General features: G+C 57.1%; 1 protein-coding gene across 4 annotated transcripts; it reads left to right on the top strand.

Annotated features, from left to right (window-relative positions):
- Window positions 1–2682: 2682 nt before the first annotated feature.
- CACNB3 (calcium voltage-gated channel auxiliary subunit beta 3) lies at window positions 2683–16129 on the top strand. 4 transcript variants are annotated; one of them, XM_046644246.1, is made up of 14 exons: window positions 3767–3915; window positions 6572–7220; window positions 10867–10989; window positions 11208–11330; window positions 11796–11911; window positions 12196–12260; window positions 12474–12493; window positions 12690–12770; window positions 12975–13033; window positions 13203–13312; window positions 13607–13758; window positions 13955–14050; window positions 14176–14325; window positions 14734–16129. In XM_046644246.1, exons 2-14 carry the CDS (start codon window positions 7176–7178, stop codon window positions 15046–15048), a joined length of 1455 nt encoding a protein of 484 aa, XP_046500202.1. In that variant the 5' UTR covers window positions 3767–3915; window positions 6572–7175; the 3' UTR covers window positions 15049–16129. The 4 variants fall into 4 exon arrangements, with proteins under 4 accessions (XP_046500213.1, XP_046500207.1, XP_046500202.1 ...); XM_046644257.1 differs by lacking the exons at window positions 3767–3915; window positions 6572–7220 and adding an exon at window positions 2683–2748; XM_046644251.1 differs by lacking the exon at window positions 6572–7220 and having other exon boundaries at window positions 3742–3915.
- Window positions 16130–16884: the final 755 nt, after the last annotated feature.

The raw sequence follows: 16884 nt of genomic DNA, 5'->3' as shown, positions 1-16884 counted from the left end.
AAGGTCTCAGATCCCCCTCCCAGAGATTCCCTACCCCCGCCTCATCTCTTTCAACCTCAGCTTCCCTGGTTAACCTCTGCTCTGATGCTTACAAAGTCTGTAAACATGTGGGAGTGGAGGAAAGACTTGAACTGACCCCTTGATCCGTGCTGTGATTCAGAGTCCTAAAGTGTTAATGGTTTGGCAGGAGAGAAAGTGGGGTAAAGTCGAGGCCGGCCGCCTTCCCCAGGCATCCCCAGGATCCTGGGATCCTGCTGTAAATCCCCCTTCCTCCACCTGGGGCAGCCCCAGCGTTCTGCTCATGTCCCAGCTTCATTCCTCCGGAATGGATTCCACACGTCCATTCTGTGGAACTGGAATCACCAGTCACAGGCAATGGACCCAGAAGGGACACTGAGATCCAGGACTAAAACAAACATTTATCAAACACCTACGGGGGGGCCAGGCTGAGCCAGACTCTGGGCAGTAAAAGAATGAGAGCGAAGCATCTCAGCCCTCTCACCTTCCCTCCTTCCCAGGTACCAGAAGGAACCCCCAAATCCCCAGAGCAGTCACGCTGCCTGCCCCCGAGCTCGGGCAAGAGTTGGGTCTGGAAGCCTAGACTGAGAGCCCAGTCCCTCCAGACAGACCTGGTGTGGGACGGAAGGTGCGATCTTGCTGGGCACTGTCAGCAAGAAACTCTTTAGACATATTTATAGCAAATGCTGCGTCAGGGGATGGAGCCTGAAAGTGCCTAGAAGCATCAAATATCACCACGGGCCCAGAGGCAGAGCCCAGAAAAAGAAGACAGAGACTGCAGCAGGAGGGATCGAGGTTTGATGTTGGAGGAACTTCCCCAGAGTAATATCTGGAGTTGATAATGGGTATTTCCTGTGAAAGCTACTTTCACAGAGCTTTCTCAGAAGAGACAGGGAGATTTTGTTTTGCTCTCGGTAGAATAGCTACAAAGGGATAGACATGGAGATCTTTGTTCTCTGTCCTCATGGTACACAGATTTTCAAATGCCAGGGCCACTAAGTACAGTTGTGCGGGTTATGCCTTGCTGAGGAGGCAAGTGGGGACTGACATCCAATTCTAGATCAGTAGGGCAACCCCCAGCGCGGAGCTGTGTCTGCATGAAGACCAGCTGAAAGGGCTCGCAGAGGCTCTGCCAGATATCCTGAGGTCCCAACAACCTGGGGATCTGGGAGCTTAGAAAATAGGGTGAGCTGACCTCAGGGCAAAGGGATGAAGGCTGCCTGGGAAGCCCTGGGGACCTGTATGCTGGAGCTGAGGACAGAAGGGGCCATGCTAAGGCATGGCTCCCAGGAGTGCAGTCAGGCTAGAGGTCCCTCTTAGCAAGGTGCCAGATATGGCAAGATCAGAGCCAGAGATGGGGGACCCGAGGGAGGTAGAGTGAGGAGGAAGAGGGTGTGGGTCCTGGACAGGACCCAAAGAGGGCTAACCCTGCCAGTCATCTCGCTGGGAAGGGGCTGAGAGAGGACGGTTCTGGGGACCTGGGGGCTGGGCTCCCAGCTTTAGCTCTGAGGTTCCTACCTTCTCTCCAAGGCAGAAGGGAGAGGAGTGTGTGGTCCAGCAACTGGACTGGAAATGAGAAAAAGTGAAAGGTGCAGAACTGCCCCTATGCACCTTCAGATTCCCTCTGATAGGCTCAGGGAGAAGTCATTGATATTTCCATTCTAAAGTAAGGGGTAGAGAGAGGGATGGTGTTTGGGCTGTAGGTTCTAGGAGAGTAGAGGGAGGGAAGGAGGAAGGGAGGGGAAGCCAGGGACAATTGCTTGCCTTGGCCAGCACCACCCAACCCCCCTTCTCCTATGGAAACTTAAGCTGCCCCAAGGCTCAGAGGAGCTAGTCCATTAGCTGTGGTCAGCGGGGGTGCAGGGGGGGCCTCTCTCCCTCCAGGTCTTATTGCCAAATGAAAGGCAAAGCTTCTGCTTCTTCTGTTAGAGCTAAAAACAAAAACAAAACAAAAAACATGCAAACCTCCATGCACATTTTAAAAACACGCACACAACCTCTTTAGCTCTTCTGAATAGTTGAAGCTGAGTAACTTGGGGGTAGGTGGGCAGTAGGGGATCCTTGGACCGATTGGACTAGACCACAGAGAGAGGGGAGGAGGTGCCCTCCCAAAGCACTTGCCAGGAGGAGGAGATGACACCGGGGGTGGCGAGAAGAGAACTGACTCTCCCCTAATTTAGCCCCCTCTGGAATGGGGGCAAGTGGAGGGTCAGCTGAACAGAGAGGTTGGGAAGTTTTCCAAGATCCCGATAGGAAGATTGAGGCGAAGGGTTCCGGGAACCCTCAGGGGAAGAGAGTTAAAAGAAGGGCCGAGGAGGACGGTGGAGCGCCTCGATCTGTAAGGGAAGAGTTCTAGTTGGTGCCGGGTGGAAGTTGGGGATCCGGGTCATTCAGCTTCAGCGTTTCTGTCTCTGCAAGGGGGTCGCCGCCTCCTCCCCCTCAGCCGCAGTCATGAGAAGAGTCCAGACTAGGGTTGTCGGGGTTGTGGAGGAACCAATGAGAGGCTGATCCGCTCAAAAGGGTGCAGGGAGAGAGCTGGCTGGGGCTACACCCCTGCTCCCCCCTTCCCCCGCCAGAACTTGGGCTTGTCCTGTTTGACGTGCCCGCCGAAGGGGGCGGGAGGGGGTACTGACCGGCGGAGCGGTCCCGCGACTCTGTACTCCCTGCTGCCCAGGCCCTGTTGAGACGCTGCTGGGCCCGGCGGGGGCGGCCCTGGAGACCAGGATGGAGGTAGGAGCGGTCTAGGGCCCCAGAAAGGCCAAGTATCGCAAAGGAGCCCCATGGGGGTGGGGATAGAATGCAGCCTGGAGTCCCATTCTAGGGGTCTGGCGGTGGTACTCCAGTTCCTGGAAAGAGGAGAGGGAAAGGGGTTCCTCCCAGGCTTCGGCGGGGGTCTGGCTCCGAGTCGCGACCCCTCTGCTCCGACCAGGGCAGCGCCTCCTGCTGGCAGGGCCGGACCCCTGCCAGCCAACAGACGGGACCCCCGGGCGGGTGCCGCCACCTGGAGGGCGTGTGTGGCCGCCCGGAGAGTGAGCCCAGGGGGCGCTGCAGCGGGTCGGGGAGGAGCCGCCTCGCCTCCCCCTTCGCCTTGGCGGGCTGAGTGCCGCGGCGCAAGAACCCAGGAGAGAGAAGTGACAGTAGAGACCCAGGCGCGGGGCGCATCGTGGTCTGGGCCTGGGACGGGTGGGTGGACCTGTCTTCCCCGGAACCCAGAGGGGGCGCCTTGGCGCTGCGGCTAGCGAGCCGTTCGCGAGCACTCTTCCTCTGTGATCCTTTCCTCGCCTGGGACCGCGGCGCCTTTCTCCCTCGGGCGCCGGAGGCTGGGCGCCGGGCGCACGGAGCAGGGGCCGGGAGGGAGCAGAACCTTCCGCCTAAAGCTCCGGAGTCCAGGCAGCTCTTGAGCTACTCCCGCCCTTCTGCCTGTGGCAGTGGGAGCTCCAGAGTCTCTACCTTTTCTGGGGAAGGGGTTGAGGAAGAAGCAGGGGAGAGGGAGGGAAAAACGGAGAAGGGGGGCGAGATATGGGCATGGAAGGACAGTGGGAGGCACTCAGATAAACAGAGAACAGGGACCGTAGAGGAGGAAGAGACGGAAATGTAGAGAGGAGGACTGAAAGGCGACGGGAGAGGGAGAGTGACAGAGGCGGCGAGAAAGGAAGGGAGAGGGAGGGAGGAGGGAGGGAGGAGGAAAGGGGGAGGGAACCCAGAGAGAGGGAAGGGAGCAGGCGGCGGAGCCGGGCGGGCGCGGGGCGAGGCCAGGCGTGCAGGCGGGAGCCAGTGTGCAGAGCGGCGGCCGGGTCCTGCTCCCGCCTCGGAGCCCCAGGCCCGGGGGAGGGGGAGAGGCCTCTAGCCTGGTCTATGTCTTTTTCTGACTCCAGTGCAACCTTCCTGCTGAATGAGGTAAAGACGGGGGCCCCCTCCCCAGTGGGTGGGAGGAGAGCCCCACTCCAAGCTAAGAAGAGAGCCGGCATTTGGGGGAGATCCAGTGATGGGGAGGGATGGAGACCCGAGGTGAGGCTAAGGGTAGAAGAGGCGCGGTAAGAAAGAAGGGAGCGGCCAGAGCTGGCAGCTTCTAAGGACTAGGACTGGGATGGGAGGGGAGCCAGAACAGGGGCTACATAAGGGGCAGGAGAGAGGGGGACTCTGCCGAGCTCCCCCACTGCCGCTCCTTGGGTTCCCTGGGGGCAGCCTAGGAGCTAGAATACTAGGAGCTTTGGCCTGGTCCAGATCTTAAAGACTCCTGGGGAGGAGGACTTCCCAGAGGTCCAAGCTCCTGCCTCAGTTTCCCCATTCACTGCTCAGGGATTGGGATCTGCCCAGCTTCCCGGTGCACCTATAGGAGAAGCTAGAATGTATTCTGGAGGCCCCCAAGAACTCCAACTCCCAAACCTGGTTATTCAGGCTTTCCCCTCTAAGTCCTGCTTCCATGTTTTGGGTACCTGCCAGCTGTCCCTCTAACAGCTCTAGAAAGAGGAGGGCAGGAGGAATCCTCTCCTCAAATCCTTTTTTTGTCCTCAGCTCTCTCCCCTTATGGTCAGCAATGGAAAAGAAAAGGAGTTGGGGGCCACATGGATACTGACAAGCACTTGTCTTGTTACAGAATGGGAAGTCACTAGGTTGGCATGAGAACTGGAGCAGGCACGTGTAGGTGAGGTGAGAATGGCAAGGGGCAACTCAGAGATAAGAGAAGGAGGGAGAGACGCTTTGAAGCTCCTGCAGGACCCAGAGGATGGGCCCAGGTATAAGGAACTTGAACCCATCTCCTGGGGGCGGTTGGCATGGCAACTCAGCTTCATAAGCAGACTTAGACACCACTGTCCCAGATGGGGACGAAATCAACAAGGTTTGTGAGGAAACAGTGAGGCTGATGGCAGATACATTGTTACCTACAGTCCCCAGGACCCCCTGGCGGTGAGGAGAGTACCAAAAGGAGAGGCCAGGAGAGTAGATTAGGGATGGGGAGAGAAGCAGATGCCTGGGCAGCTGTTTTCTTCATTAGAATCATCTCCCAAAAGACAGCACCTTGAGGGTCTTTTCTTTCATACCTCATGCCTCTTTTCTGCCCCTCAGAAGGAATTGAAGAGGCAGAGAATAAAAGGAACACTGAGGAACTGGGAGAGGGCACAAAAGTGAGAAGACAGAGTGTCTGGGAACTTCCAATACAGAAGAATCCAACATATAACCAACCCCCAAATGGTGCTGGACCCAGGAGAGGGAAGTGTGAAAGCAGACTGCCTCCCCTAGAAGTGACTGGTCCCCTCAGCCACAGGGGCTCCAACCAAGCTGTTGCCCAAATCCAGCAGGAGGAGGATGCTGGGCAGGGCTGGACCACTCTCAGGGGTAGACAGACTAAAGGCAGACAAAAGATAGTCTTAAGATAAGACCCCTTCTCTCTCTTTTTCTTGTGGAGGGGACATGAACAGGTGACATAAGTGAGAAGCCAGTTGCTTTGGGTGGTCCTCCTCTCTCTCCCATGCATGGTGCTTCCTACCACAGATCTTGTCAAACCCTGTGAGAGTTCTGGTTTTCTGATTCCCATGTAGCCGGGGAAGGTAAAGGGATGAACAGACTCCTGATTCACCCTCCTGGGTGTGAGTAACAGGGAATGGAGAAGGACTGAGCTCCAAACTCTTCCAGTATAATAACCCTCTGTCTATCTCACATCTTATGGGGTGGCAGGTGGGGGAGGCAGGTAGACAATCAAAATTCAAAGGAATAATTTTGCTCAGGAGATGGGAAAAAGGAGGGAGCTCAGATGGATAGATCTTTGGGGAAGTTTGCTCAAGACAACGGCTGCTGCTCTGTCTCTAACCTCAAATCTGTGCTCCTTTGAAGGACTGTGATGCAGAGTGGTCCATGTGGCTCCAACCAAGATGCCGATAGACCACCTCATACCCATCCTTTTGCTAAGGAGGGAATCTGGCTTTACACTAGTGACTCTGGGGAGACTTGCCCTTCCCCCCTCAATCCCAGTGTGGCCAGGATCCCACCTTCTGTCCCAGCCGCAACAATCCCCCTCTCTTAAGGCTCACCCAAAACAGCCCCTCCCTGCCCGAGTTCCCACGGATGCTTTGGCAACGCCTGGCACAGTCCTTGGCAAGGAAGTGAGGAAGGGAACCCCCATCCTGGCCAGACTAGGACGAAATCTGCCCGCGCAACAGGTGTGGGGCGGCCAGACCCAAAAACTCCCCCTTTGCACAGGTTGGGTGACAGGGCCCATTGCTGCAGGGTCCCAAAAACTGAAGGGGGCGAGCACCTGGCGGGGTAAGGGCTACTTTCATGGCATTGGCCTGGGGTCGCCAAACCCATCCCTCCCCCGTACCACTGCGGCGGGGTTTCCTTGTGGAGTCCCCGGGACCGCCAGGGCCCAGTCACGCCGCCCTCGCACCTGGGGCCCCTCCCCCGTCCACCGCGCGGCCCCCGCCCCCGTTCCTCCTCCTCGGTCTCCTCCAGTCTCCCCATTTTCCTGTCTCCCCTCTTCCTCCCTCTGCCTCTAGCCCTCCTTTCTCTTTCTCCTGCCTCCCTGTAACCTGCGCCCTCTCCTTTCTCTCCTCAGGTCCCATCTCCCTCCCGTTCTCCGCGCTCCCACCCCTCCCCCGCTCGAGCCCTTTGTTTCCCGGCGGAGTATTTCCTGGGTTGCTGAGCGTCTCTGTCTCTGCATCTCTCCTCGCCCCGCCTCCTCCAAGCCTGGATCCGCCCCGCCCGCAGTCTCTCCTCCCCTTCCTCCCCGCCGCCCCTCATCCCCATAGGTGCCTGGGGACCCATCTTCTACCCAGCTCCGGTCAGCTACCCTCTCCCGGCCCGGTCGCGGGCTCCCCGGGTGGCCGGCGCCCCCCGCCGCCACCCCCGCCTGCTTCCCTGGGAGGGGGGGTCAGGTGGGCGGGCACTATTGTTGTAGGAGCCGGCGCCAGATTCCTCAGCCGCGCTTGGGGTGGGACCGGCAGGGTTTAGGGGGGTGGGGTGGGGGGAGCGGTGATTTGAGCTCCGAGCAGCTGGTCTTCGCGGCTCGCTCCCTCCTTCGCGCTCTCTCGCTCTCCGCCGCCTCCCGCAGGGCTGCGGGGCTTGGTGGCATCTCTCGGGCGCGGCCCGCTGTCCTCGCCCCTGCCTCCGGGCCGCTCCCGCCCCCGGCGCCGCTCGCTTCCCCCCACCCGGACTCCCCCATGTATGACGACTCCTACGTGCCCGGGTTTGAGGACTCGGAGGCGGTGAGTGTCCACGGTGAGGGTGGGGGTGGGGGAGTTGGGGTGACACCTCCTCTCCCTTGGACCCTTCCCCCAGTTCAGGACTTTAGAAAACGCCTCAGTGGCGGGGCAGGGCGTGTAGGTGGGCGCTCCAGGAAAGTGGGGAGATGGATTTTCATGCCAAGGGCTCCCAGTGCCCCATTCCTAGACCAAGGGGTATTCGGTGTACGTAAGGAGGGGGCAGCGTGGGGAAAGGCTCAAGCAGGTGGCTCCAAGCCCAGGACAGAGGGTAGAGAGAGGAAGGGCTGGAGACTGAGAGCACAGAGGCTTTAAAGAGGGCACATGCAACGTCTGGAGTTCCCAGGGGAAGATTTATGGGGTCTGAACACAGCAGCTACAGGGGAAGCAAGGGCTCTTGGGGACGGGGACAATCCAGACCTCCTGTGCTTCAAGTAGGGGACAAATTTAGGGAGCCTGGGAGAGCATCAGAGAGTCAAGTACCAGCCTCTTCAGACACAAGGATCGTAAACTTGAGGACCTCCATTATTCCCTCCGCTGTCCATCCCTTATCTCCTCACCCTGCTTCCAGCCCAGCTTCTCTCCCAGGCTGGAAACTGGGCACCCAGCACGGGTGTGGGCCAGCTGACTGAGCCCCATCCATTCAACACCTCCTGCTGAGGGGGCATCCTGAGCTGCTGCTCAGCATGAAGGGCCTGGAGGTGAGGCCAGAGGAGCTGAGGGCCTGGGGATGGAGAGGAAGCTCTTTGCTCAGAGAACCAGGCAACCGATAAATATTTAATTCTCCTCTTTGCTTTTATCTCCTGACCCACTGAGACAAATCAGCTCATTAGGCAGTGATTCCCGGAGCTCAGCCTGGAAAGATGGGGCAAGGATGGGGAGCAGCTTCTCAGTCCCTTCTCTCAAATATCCTGCAAGAAGGCCTCCTGAGGAGAGGACCACGAGATGGCTTAGAAGGGCTCCTTGATAGGTGTAGAGGGTAGAGCACTCCAGGGTCAAAAGAGGAGTGTTTGAGTCCTCTCCCATCTCTTGCTGCCTGGGATAGGTGAGTTGTAGCGCTCAGAATAGGCAGCTGTCAGTCCTTTTCTGGGACTGGGCTCCTGCTGGGCCCAATTCCCCCCTGGGCCTCTGGGGCTAATTACAGTGCAGCTAGAGCAGATGATTTTCAAGGCTCTGGTGGACACCTCTTTCTGACGGTTGAAGGGACAGCTGGCATGGCCCAGGGTGCCAAGGTGAGCTTGAGAACGAACCTCTCTGTGGAGCTGGAGGGCCCTAGAAGGTTCTTCCCATCCCTGGTGAGAAGGCAAGGGCTATTGCAAGGTAAAGACTGACATATGGATGGTGTGGGGGGCAGCCTGCTAACCCCTTGCTTGCTCCCCACCTCTCTGGCTCCTGGATCACCCTCCCCCACTTCTCTTTCTCTTGCCTGGCTCCTTGCTCTCCCTGAGGCCCCCTCTGAAACAGTAGGAGGGAGATCAGGCTCTAAATAAATCCACCGGCTCATCTCCCTCCTCTCCTTCCCCCGTGCCAGGCAAGAGTGGAGCTGCAGCCTGCCCACACATTCACCAGGCAAGGGGGGCACCACCAGGGCACTGTGCCAACTCCTGGCATCTCCAAAGTACTGAGCCTCTGGCTGTTTTGGCATAACGGGGGGGGGAGGGCAGGACCCCAGAGCGTGCTTGGCAGGGCAGCCCTGGCCTCCCCGAGTGATACCAGCATGTGAGAGATGGGTAAGTTCTGAGGACTTGGGAATAATGGAGAGGGGGGTCCATTCTAAGCACGGCTCATTAAACATTTAGGGAGAGAACCTGTCATTCCCATCCTATGGTGAGAAGCCAGGTAACCCAGATGCCCCAGGCAGGGACATTAAGATTAGTAAATTAGGCTGAGAGCCCGGAGAGCAGAGAATAAAGGTCAGACTCCTCTCTCCTCCCAGGTCTGGGCATCTAGGAGGCATCTGATGTGTACTTATCAAAGTGAGGGGTCGTCCTGCCTTGCCTCCTGGCCCCCTGCCTGTGGCCCCTGTGTACTTCAGACAGCCGTCTCCCACAGAGTTATCTCCTGTGTCTAAGGCCCCTGGAAGGAGGTCCCCCACTCTACTGCCAATGCAAAGGTTCTTCCTGGGGCTCAGCTGCTCTTTATCCTGCTGCCAAGCCAGCCTGATTTTATCCTCAAGCAGGCAGAGCCTACGTTAAAATGAAAAACTTTTCCCCCTTGTGCTATCTTCATGCCTTCGGTCCACCACAGGCATTGTCTTTAGCTTAGGCTGCAGGGCCTGGGCTGACTTCAAGCTGACCAGCCCTCCTGCCCAAGGTGGCCTTGGCGCAGAGGGCATGGCGGACACAGGTGTGTGAGTTTGTCTTCCCCACTGAGAGCCTGGTCTCCGCTGCCTTCTGTAGATGGCATGCACAGTGGGCTTGAAGGAATGTTCCTCAGCCTGGGAACATTCTAAAACCCCCTCCCTACACACAAACACACATACACACAAACACACATACACACATATATATTCCCACATGGACTCCTTGTCTAGGCTCCTACCTTATCCCTGCCACCTGCTCCTCAGAATTGATGGAAGTACCACTTCAGGCCTCTGATCGTAAAGAGGGGAAACTGAGGCAGAAAACAAAAGATTCCCTTTTCCCCAGACATCCTGACTTCTATCAGCTTCTGTTGCTCATTTCTGCATCTCCCTCATGGCCTTGAAGGTGGCCTCTGCAACCCTCCAAATGCACCTTCATTGCCCGAAGACCCTTCCTATGCACAAACTCTCCTGGCTCAGGTTACCAGAGACCCCCTCCCTACATCCCGAGGCTCCTGCTGCGTGGCTGGGTTGCCTGGCATCAACATGGCTTTCCTCCAGGGTTGATATCCCCTTGGGGAAGGGGTTGGGAGATGTAGGCCAGGTGGTAGGCATGGCCCAGCCTCAGCGGGGCCCAGAGAGATAGCTTTGTGTTCTTTGTGTTGCCTTCCCAGTCTGTGTCTTGTTTGCTGCCCACACCTGACCAGTTGCCCCAGCAGGTGTGAGAGGAAAGTAGGGGGTGGGGAGAGTAGAGAGGAAGTAACTTCCAGGAGTTGGCAGCTCTGTGTCCTCCTCTTCACCCTGGAAAGGTAGGGACTTGGGGAGATGAGCTCTAAGGGGGTGGATGGCTGTATCCCGACACTCAGGACCAGTGCCATGCCAACCAGCATCTATGTTCCCTGCTGGTTCTATTCCTGCCAGGCATTTTAAAGGGATACTGTCCAGGCTGCTTTGCAGGCTGATAGGAACAAGAGGGCTGGGTCTCCTGGATTCAGAGTCATCTCCAATATATCATCTTCAGTACATCTCCCTTCCCTCTGCTGCGGAGGACATGGTAGAGGGGAGAAAAGGGAGGAAGGAGGGAAGTCAAGGCTCTATTCAAAGCTGCAGTATTAATAGGCTGGGGGGAGGGGCCCAGATCTTAGCACATATGGATTGGGCTGGGTTTCCTGCAGCCCTAGAGGCACTGGGGACCTCCTCAGGGAGATAGGAGGGACCACTGGCACCCAGCCACCCCCGTGGACATGGAGAGGCTGGGGTTAGTAGAGGCATTGCTGTAGGCTTCAGAGGGTGCCTCTATAGTGCCCTTGACACCTGAGCCCAGGGGTCACAGCCTCTCCCCCTTGCCAGGGTTCAGCTGACTCCTATACCAGCCGCCCATCTCTGGACTCAGACGTCTCCCTGGAGGAGGACCGGGAGAGTGCCCGGCGTGAGGTGGAGAGCCAGGCTCAGCAGCAGCTTGAAAGGGCCAAGGTACCGCCTTGTGGGCTTGGAGTAGGACAGGCCAGGCAGGGTGGAAGCTTGTGCTCTGTCCTAAGTCCTGAGGGTCAGTGGGCATGATGTACGTGAGTGTGAGAGTGTGTGTGTGATGGGCGGACCGATGGGGCCTCTGCCCTCTGCTAATGGGGCACTGCAGCTGGAAGGGGTGCTCTGAGGCTCCCCTCATTTGCCCCAATGGCCAAATTCTCCAGCACAAACCCGTGGCATTTGCTGTGAGGACCAATGTCAGCTACTGTGGTGTACTGGACGAGGAGTGCCCAGTCCAGGGCTCTGGAGTCAACTTTGAGGCCAAAGATTTTCTGCACATTAAAGAGGTGACCAGCCCCTCCCCCCAAGTAGAAGCCACTTAACTTCCCTGCTTTTGCCCCACTTCCCATGTCTCTTACCTCAGTCCTCATTTATAAACAAGTCCCCAGACTCCTAAACTCTTATCCTTAACACATACCTGTACACCCGTCATATCCAAGACCCAATCCCCAGGGTCTCCATCCTTCTGAGACTTGGCTTGGGCCTCAGTCTCCTTATCTGTAAAGTGAGCAGTTAGATTACCTGCCTCTTAGGTCCCGTGACAGCTGTGATGCCTCACGCTGAAATCTTGGGTGGCTCCACTCTGGCTGCCCTTCTCTCTGGCGCCTTCTCTTGCCCCCCTCCCCTTGCGCTGCCTTCCTCTTCCTCGACCAGCTTTCTGAATGCCTCCCTAGCTCCTTCAAATGGAAAAGCCAGGACTGAGGGCTACGCCACCTCCTCTCACCGCCCCTTTCTGCTCCACCCACCCCCAGAAGTACAGCAACGACTGGTGGATCGGGCGGCTAGTGAAAGAGGGCGGAGACATCGCCTTCATCCCCAGCCCCCAGCGCCTGGAGAGCATCCGGCTCAAGCAGGAGCAGAAGGCCAGGTGAGAGCAGGGCTGTGACTCAATAAACACACACCCCAAACGTGTGCACTTTACCCACAGTCTCCGTCACCACACGTGCACACATATCCCCCCACAGATACACAGTCATGCCCAGCTGTACACATTTACATGCACAGATATACAAGCATACACACACAAATGTACATATGTCACATGCACACCTCCCTCACTAGCTACAAAATAAGGAAACGTATATAACTGTTAAATAATGTATAGAACGTACACACACAAAGACATTTATTGACCTCCCTTTCTGCTCTTAGGAGATCTGGGAACCCCTCCAGCCTGAGTGACATTGGCAACCGACGCTCCCCTCCTCCATCTCTAGGTAGTCTCCCTACCACCACCCCGAGCCTTGGGTGGGTGGATAACTAAGACAGGGGGAGGGAGATTCTCCCCAGGTGAACTGTGTGGGCAGGGGTTGGTGGAGGGATCCAAAGAGCTGGGAGAAGCCCAGTGTCTCCCACGGGAAGGGAACACCATGCCCCCAGGGCTTTTCCCCCTTCACCAACTTTAATCTTTTATTTCCTTTTCCAAAAAGCCAAGCAGAAGCAAAAGCAGGTGAGTCAAGGAAGGGACCTGGGCTGGGGGGCTCATGACATAGGGCTGTGGGGACAGGTTTCTGGGCAGTCATTGTTGGAGGGGCAGAAGAACACAGAGGGGAGGGAGCCCAGAACTTCTGATTCTGCCCACACCAGTCAGGCAGAGGGCAGGCCACAGGGCCATGACTTTGCCTGACCTCAAGTCAATTCCACAGGCAGAACATGTTCCCCCGTATGATGTGGTGCCCTCCATGCGGCCTGTAGTACTGGTGGGACCCTCTCTGAAAGGTTATGAGGTGAGAGGAGGTCCCTGAACCCAAAGAGTCACCTCTACCAGTCCTGCCACAGGAAGGCCCTAGGGACTGTGGGAGGGGGTGTTCTCCCCACCAAGGTCTGTGTGTGGAGGGGGTGGGCTCCAGGGCCATGCCTGGGGGGCCAAGCCACTCTCCAAGAGGGCCCTCAGTCAATTCCATGCCTTTCCCCCGACCCCTCCCACCTAGGTCACAGACATGATGCAGAAGGCTCTCTTCGACTTCCTCAAACATAGGTTTGACGGCAGGTAAGCTGCCCTGGCCTGGGCTAGCATGAGAACCGAGGAGATCATTGCCTCCTTCCAGATGCCTATAGCAAGGTCTTCCTTCTCTAAAGGGAATCAGTAGGAGCTGGGTAAGGAGGGGCCTAGGGCTTGAAATTTAGAGGTGAGCTGTGATTCTCCACCCACACCCCAGGATCTCCATCACCCGAGTCACAGCTGACCTCTCACTGGCAAAGAGATCTGTGCTCAACAATCCTGGCAAGAGGACCATCATTGAGCGTTCCTCTGCCCGCTCCAGCATTGGTGAGAAGTTCCCATCTCCTGCTTCTCTGCCCACTCCAGCAAAATAAGAATCTTCCTCCTCTCCCTTCCCCACAACTTGCATTCCTGCCCAACTCCTTCTCTGTCTGCCCCGGGACTGGCAAGAACCTACCCCAGTCTCCTCAGTTCCGTTCCTCTGCCTGCCCAGGCCTTGATGAACACCCTCTCCCTCCAATTCCTTCCTGTCCACCATTTGGGAACCCCCCAAAGCCCTGTTGGAGTAAGAAATGGGTAGAGTCCCTTGTGAGCACTGCGGCTCCCTTGTTCCCTCCATAGCTGAAGTACAAAGTGAGATCGAGCGCATATTCGAGTTGGCCAAGTCCCTGCAGCTAGTAGTGTTGGATGCTGACACCATCAACCACCCAGCACAGCTAGCCAAGACCTCATTGGCCCCCATCATCGTCTTTGTTAAAGTATCTTCACCAAAAGTAAGTGGCAGTGGTGATGGAGGCCCAGAAGGCTGCCTCCTAGAATGCAGTACCACTCTGCTTGGTCCCTGCCCAAGGGCTCCTGAGTTCCCTTTTCCTACTGCCCCTTAACACTCTTCTGCCTGCTACTGATGCTGTATTGCAAGTGGGGGACATGTCCAGTTCTTTCTAGGCCCAGCTCTGCCCTTCCCATCAGGTACTCCAGCGTCTCATCCGCTCCAGGGGAAAGTCACAGATGAAGCACCTGACAGTACAGATGATGGCATATGACAAGCTGGTTCAGTGCCCACCAGTGAGTGCCTGGGGTAGCTGGTCCTGTGCCCTCTCTTACTTTTCCAGGGCTGGGGGAGCAATGAGATGGGTGGGGGGCTTCTGCTGAGAGGAAGCTAACATTCATCCTTTCCCTTCCCACCCCAGGAGTCATTTGATGTGATTCTGGATGAGAACCAGCTAGAGGATGCCTGTGAGCACCTGGCTGAGTACCTGGAGGTTTACTGGCGGGCCACCCACCACCCAGCCCCTGGCCCTGGACTTCTGGGCCCTCCCAGTGCCATCCCTGGACTTCAGGTAACCATTTCCAGTAGGCACAGATGCTCAGGCTAAGCCAGCCAAAGCACTGCACCCTCCCCACCCAGAGGATTGACCTTGGCCTCTAGCTCGAAGGCCAAAGGATTGGAGAACTCAATCTTTAGATTGGTAAAAGAGGTCACTTTTCTAAGGCTCAAAAGAAACACACTCTCCAATCCTTTCTCCTAGTCTGTCTTGAAGGCAGGGCCTGAATTTTGCAGGAGTCGAAAGCACCAGTTTTCTGTGTCTGAAGTAGAGGAATGCTCCAGTGTGCTTCCCTTCTTTGCACTGGTATTTCCTACCCAGGAACTGAGAGTGGAGCGGGGAAAACTCCCAGCCAGTAGAGGTGGAAGGGAGGCTAAGGCAAGGTCTGCACTGCCTCAGTTAGAGCTGTTCTGTTGCCCCCAGAACCAGCAGCTGCTGGGGGAGCGTGGCGATGAGCATTCACCCCTCGAGCGGGACAGCTTGATGCCCTCAGATGAGGCCAGCGAGAGCTCCCGCCAAGCCTGGACAGGATCTTCGCAGCGTAGCTCCCGCCACCTGGAGGAGGACTATGCAGACGCCTACCAGGACCTGTACCAGCCTCACCGCCAACACACCTCGGGGCTGCCTAGTGCTAATGGGCACGACCCCCAAGACCGGCTCCTAGCCCAGGACTCGGAGCACAACCACAATGACCGGAACTGGCAGCGCAACCGGCCCTGGCCCAAAGATAGCTACTGACAGCCTCCTCTTGCCCTACCCTGGCAGGCACAGGCACAGTTGGCTGGGGCAGTCCCTTCAGGCAGGCTGGAGTTAGACTGGCATTAGGCTGTCCCTAGGCTCAGCCCCCAAAACCCCCTGCCCAGCCCCAGCTCCAAGGCTGCCTGTGGTCCCCAAGGTTCTGGGAGAAGCAGGGGGCCCCCTCACCTCCTGGGCACAGTGACCCCCCCCTAGGCTCCCATTCCAGGTACTAGTTGTGTATGCTGCACCCCTGGCACCTTCCTCTCCTGCACAAGAAGCTGCCTCACTGGGCAGTGCCCTCAGGCCAGGATCCCCTTAGCAGGGGCCTTCCCACCAGACTCAGGGAAGAGATGCCCCCTCAAAGTGACAAGAGGGTGGGGGTGTGAGCAGCATGGCATGAGGAAGAAACAAGGTCCCTGAGCAGGCACAAGTCCTAACAGTCAAGGGACTCAGGGGTTGTGCTTTGGGGTCTGAGGGCCTCCATTCACCTCACTGCCACACATTAGAAATGAGACAATCAAAGCCCGACAGGGTGGCACTCCCACCCATCAGCTGGGGTAGGGCATGCACACACAAGGCTCTGGAGCAGCAGGTAGGCTCAGCTGGGGCCAGACGCCTCACAGCTGAAGCTCTTGAAGGGAAGGGCTCTCCTCACCCTGCCAGGAAGCTTCTTAACATCTGACAGGACCAGAGACCAGAAGCATGGTCAAGCACAATGGTGGACGGGAGCCAACCTGGATTGGGGGTTTGGGAAGGGAGAGCGTGTGTAGCAGAGGATGTATGGAACAGCTTCAGGGGCCTCCCCGCCCCCCTCATTCTTTTGCTCTTGCATCCTGACATTTCTGTTCTTGGCCCTCATGCCTCCAGGGGGGGTACGGGCCCCAGACTTTATTCCCTGATTCATTGCTGCTGCTTGTTAAGTTAGGGTTAGATGGGGACAGACAGGATGCAGTGACAGCCCCCAGAGGCCCTGTCTACCTGGCTACCCTTGCCTTATGGCTCTAGTTTGTGACCTACAGAGCATGCTCCACAAGACCCTGCCCCACTTCACTGTCATCACTAATAAACACCATGCACAGTCCCTCAGGCTCCTGTTCTATGTCTGCTGCCTCAGGTGGCTAAGTTCCTCACTGCATGGCCCAAGTCTGGAGGAGGTAAAGAAGTATCCAGGCTGCCTTTCTTTCACAAAGGATCCCTTGAGGGGGAAGAGAAAGGGACACAGACGGGGGAAGCACTATACTTCCAGGCTCCCCTCCCCCACCCGCTCATGCCCAGGTGCCTGGAGGCAAGCATTTGGCAGCACAGAAGGGACTTGTTCTGGGAGGTAGGGAAGAAGAGGCTAATTAGTCACAGCTTTACAGTCTCTGCTGCAGGCCAAAAGGCCCTAGAAGTAGTTGCAACCTCAACTCCATGTTCCTGCCCAGCTCTTTGAAGAGTAAGGAAGAGCATGTGAATAAGAGTGGTACTGGGGGGAGAACTTAGGCCCTGCAGCCCTCTCCCCACAACCTAACTCAGCCAGGCCCAGCTCATCATTCCTTGATGCCTCTGGTGCCCATCTTCATCCTCTCCCATGAGCATTTAGGGAGCCACAAGCAAAGGTAGTGAAGATGGTGTCAGGCACACTGCAGCAGGGCGGCAGAGTGCTTCTGACTGTGCCTCGCCTGTCAAAGTTCCACAACTGCTTTCCTTCCTGCTCCTCATGCAGAGCCCCCTAGAGGGTGTCCAGGCCAGAGCTACAAGTTATGGGAGGCTAGAGCAGGAGAGAGAAGATGCATTATGATTCTGCTGTCAATGGCTTTTCCATCTCCCCTCAGGTGCCACCTGTAGACTTAGACT

This window comes from Equus quagga, chromosome 1 (assembly GCF_021613505.1).
Source record: "Equus quagga isolate Etosha38 chromosome 1, UCLA_HA_Equagga_1.0, whole genome shotgun sequence".
In the NCBI taxonomy this organism is placed as follows: Eukaryota; Metazoa; Chordata; class Mammalia; order Perissodactyla; family Equidae; genus Equus; species Equus quagga.
The sequence above is the reverse complement of the archived record's forward strand: the minus strand, read 5'-3'. Positions and strand labels throughout refer to the sequence as shown.

Excerpts from the sequence above, each read along its gene's own strand:
- CACNB3 (XM_046644246.1), top strand. The coding sequence starts at position 7,176 with ATGTATGACGACTCCTACGTGCCCGGGTTTGAGGACTCGGAGGCG. Across the intron at positions 7,221-10,866 it reads GGTTTGAGGACTCGGAGGCG|GGTTCAGCTGACTCCTATAC; the intron begins GTGAGTGTCCAC and ends CCCCCTTGCCAG. Across the intron at positions 11,912-12,195 it reads AAGCAGGAGCAGAAGGCCAG|GAGATCTGGGAACCCCTCCA; the intron begins GTGAGAGCAGGG and ends TTCTGCTCTTAG.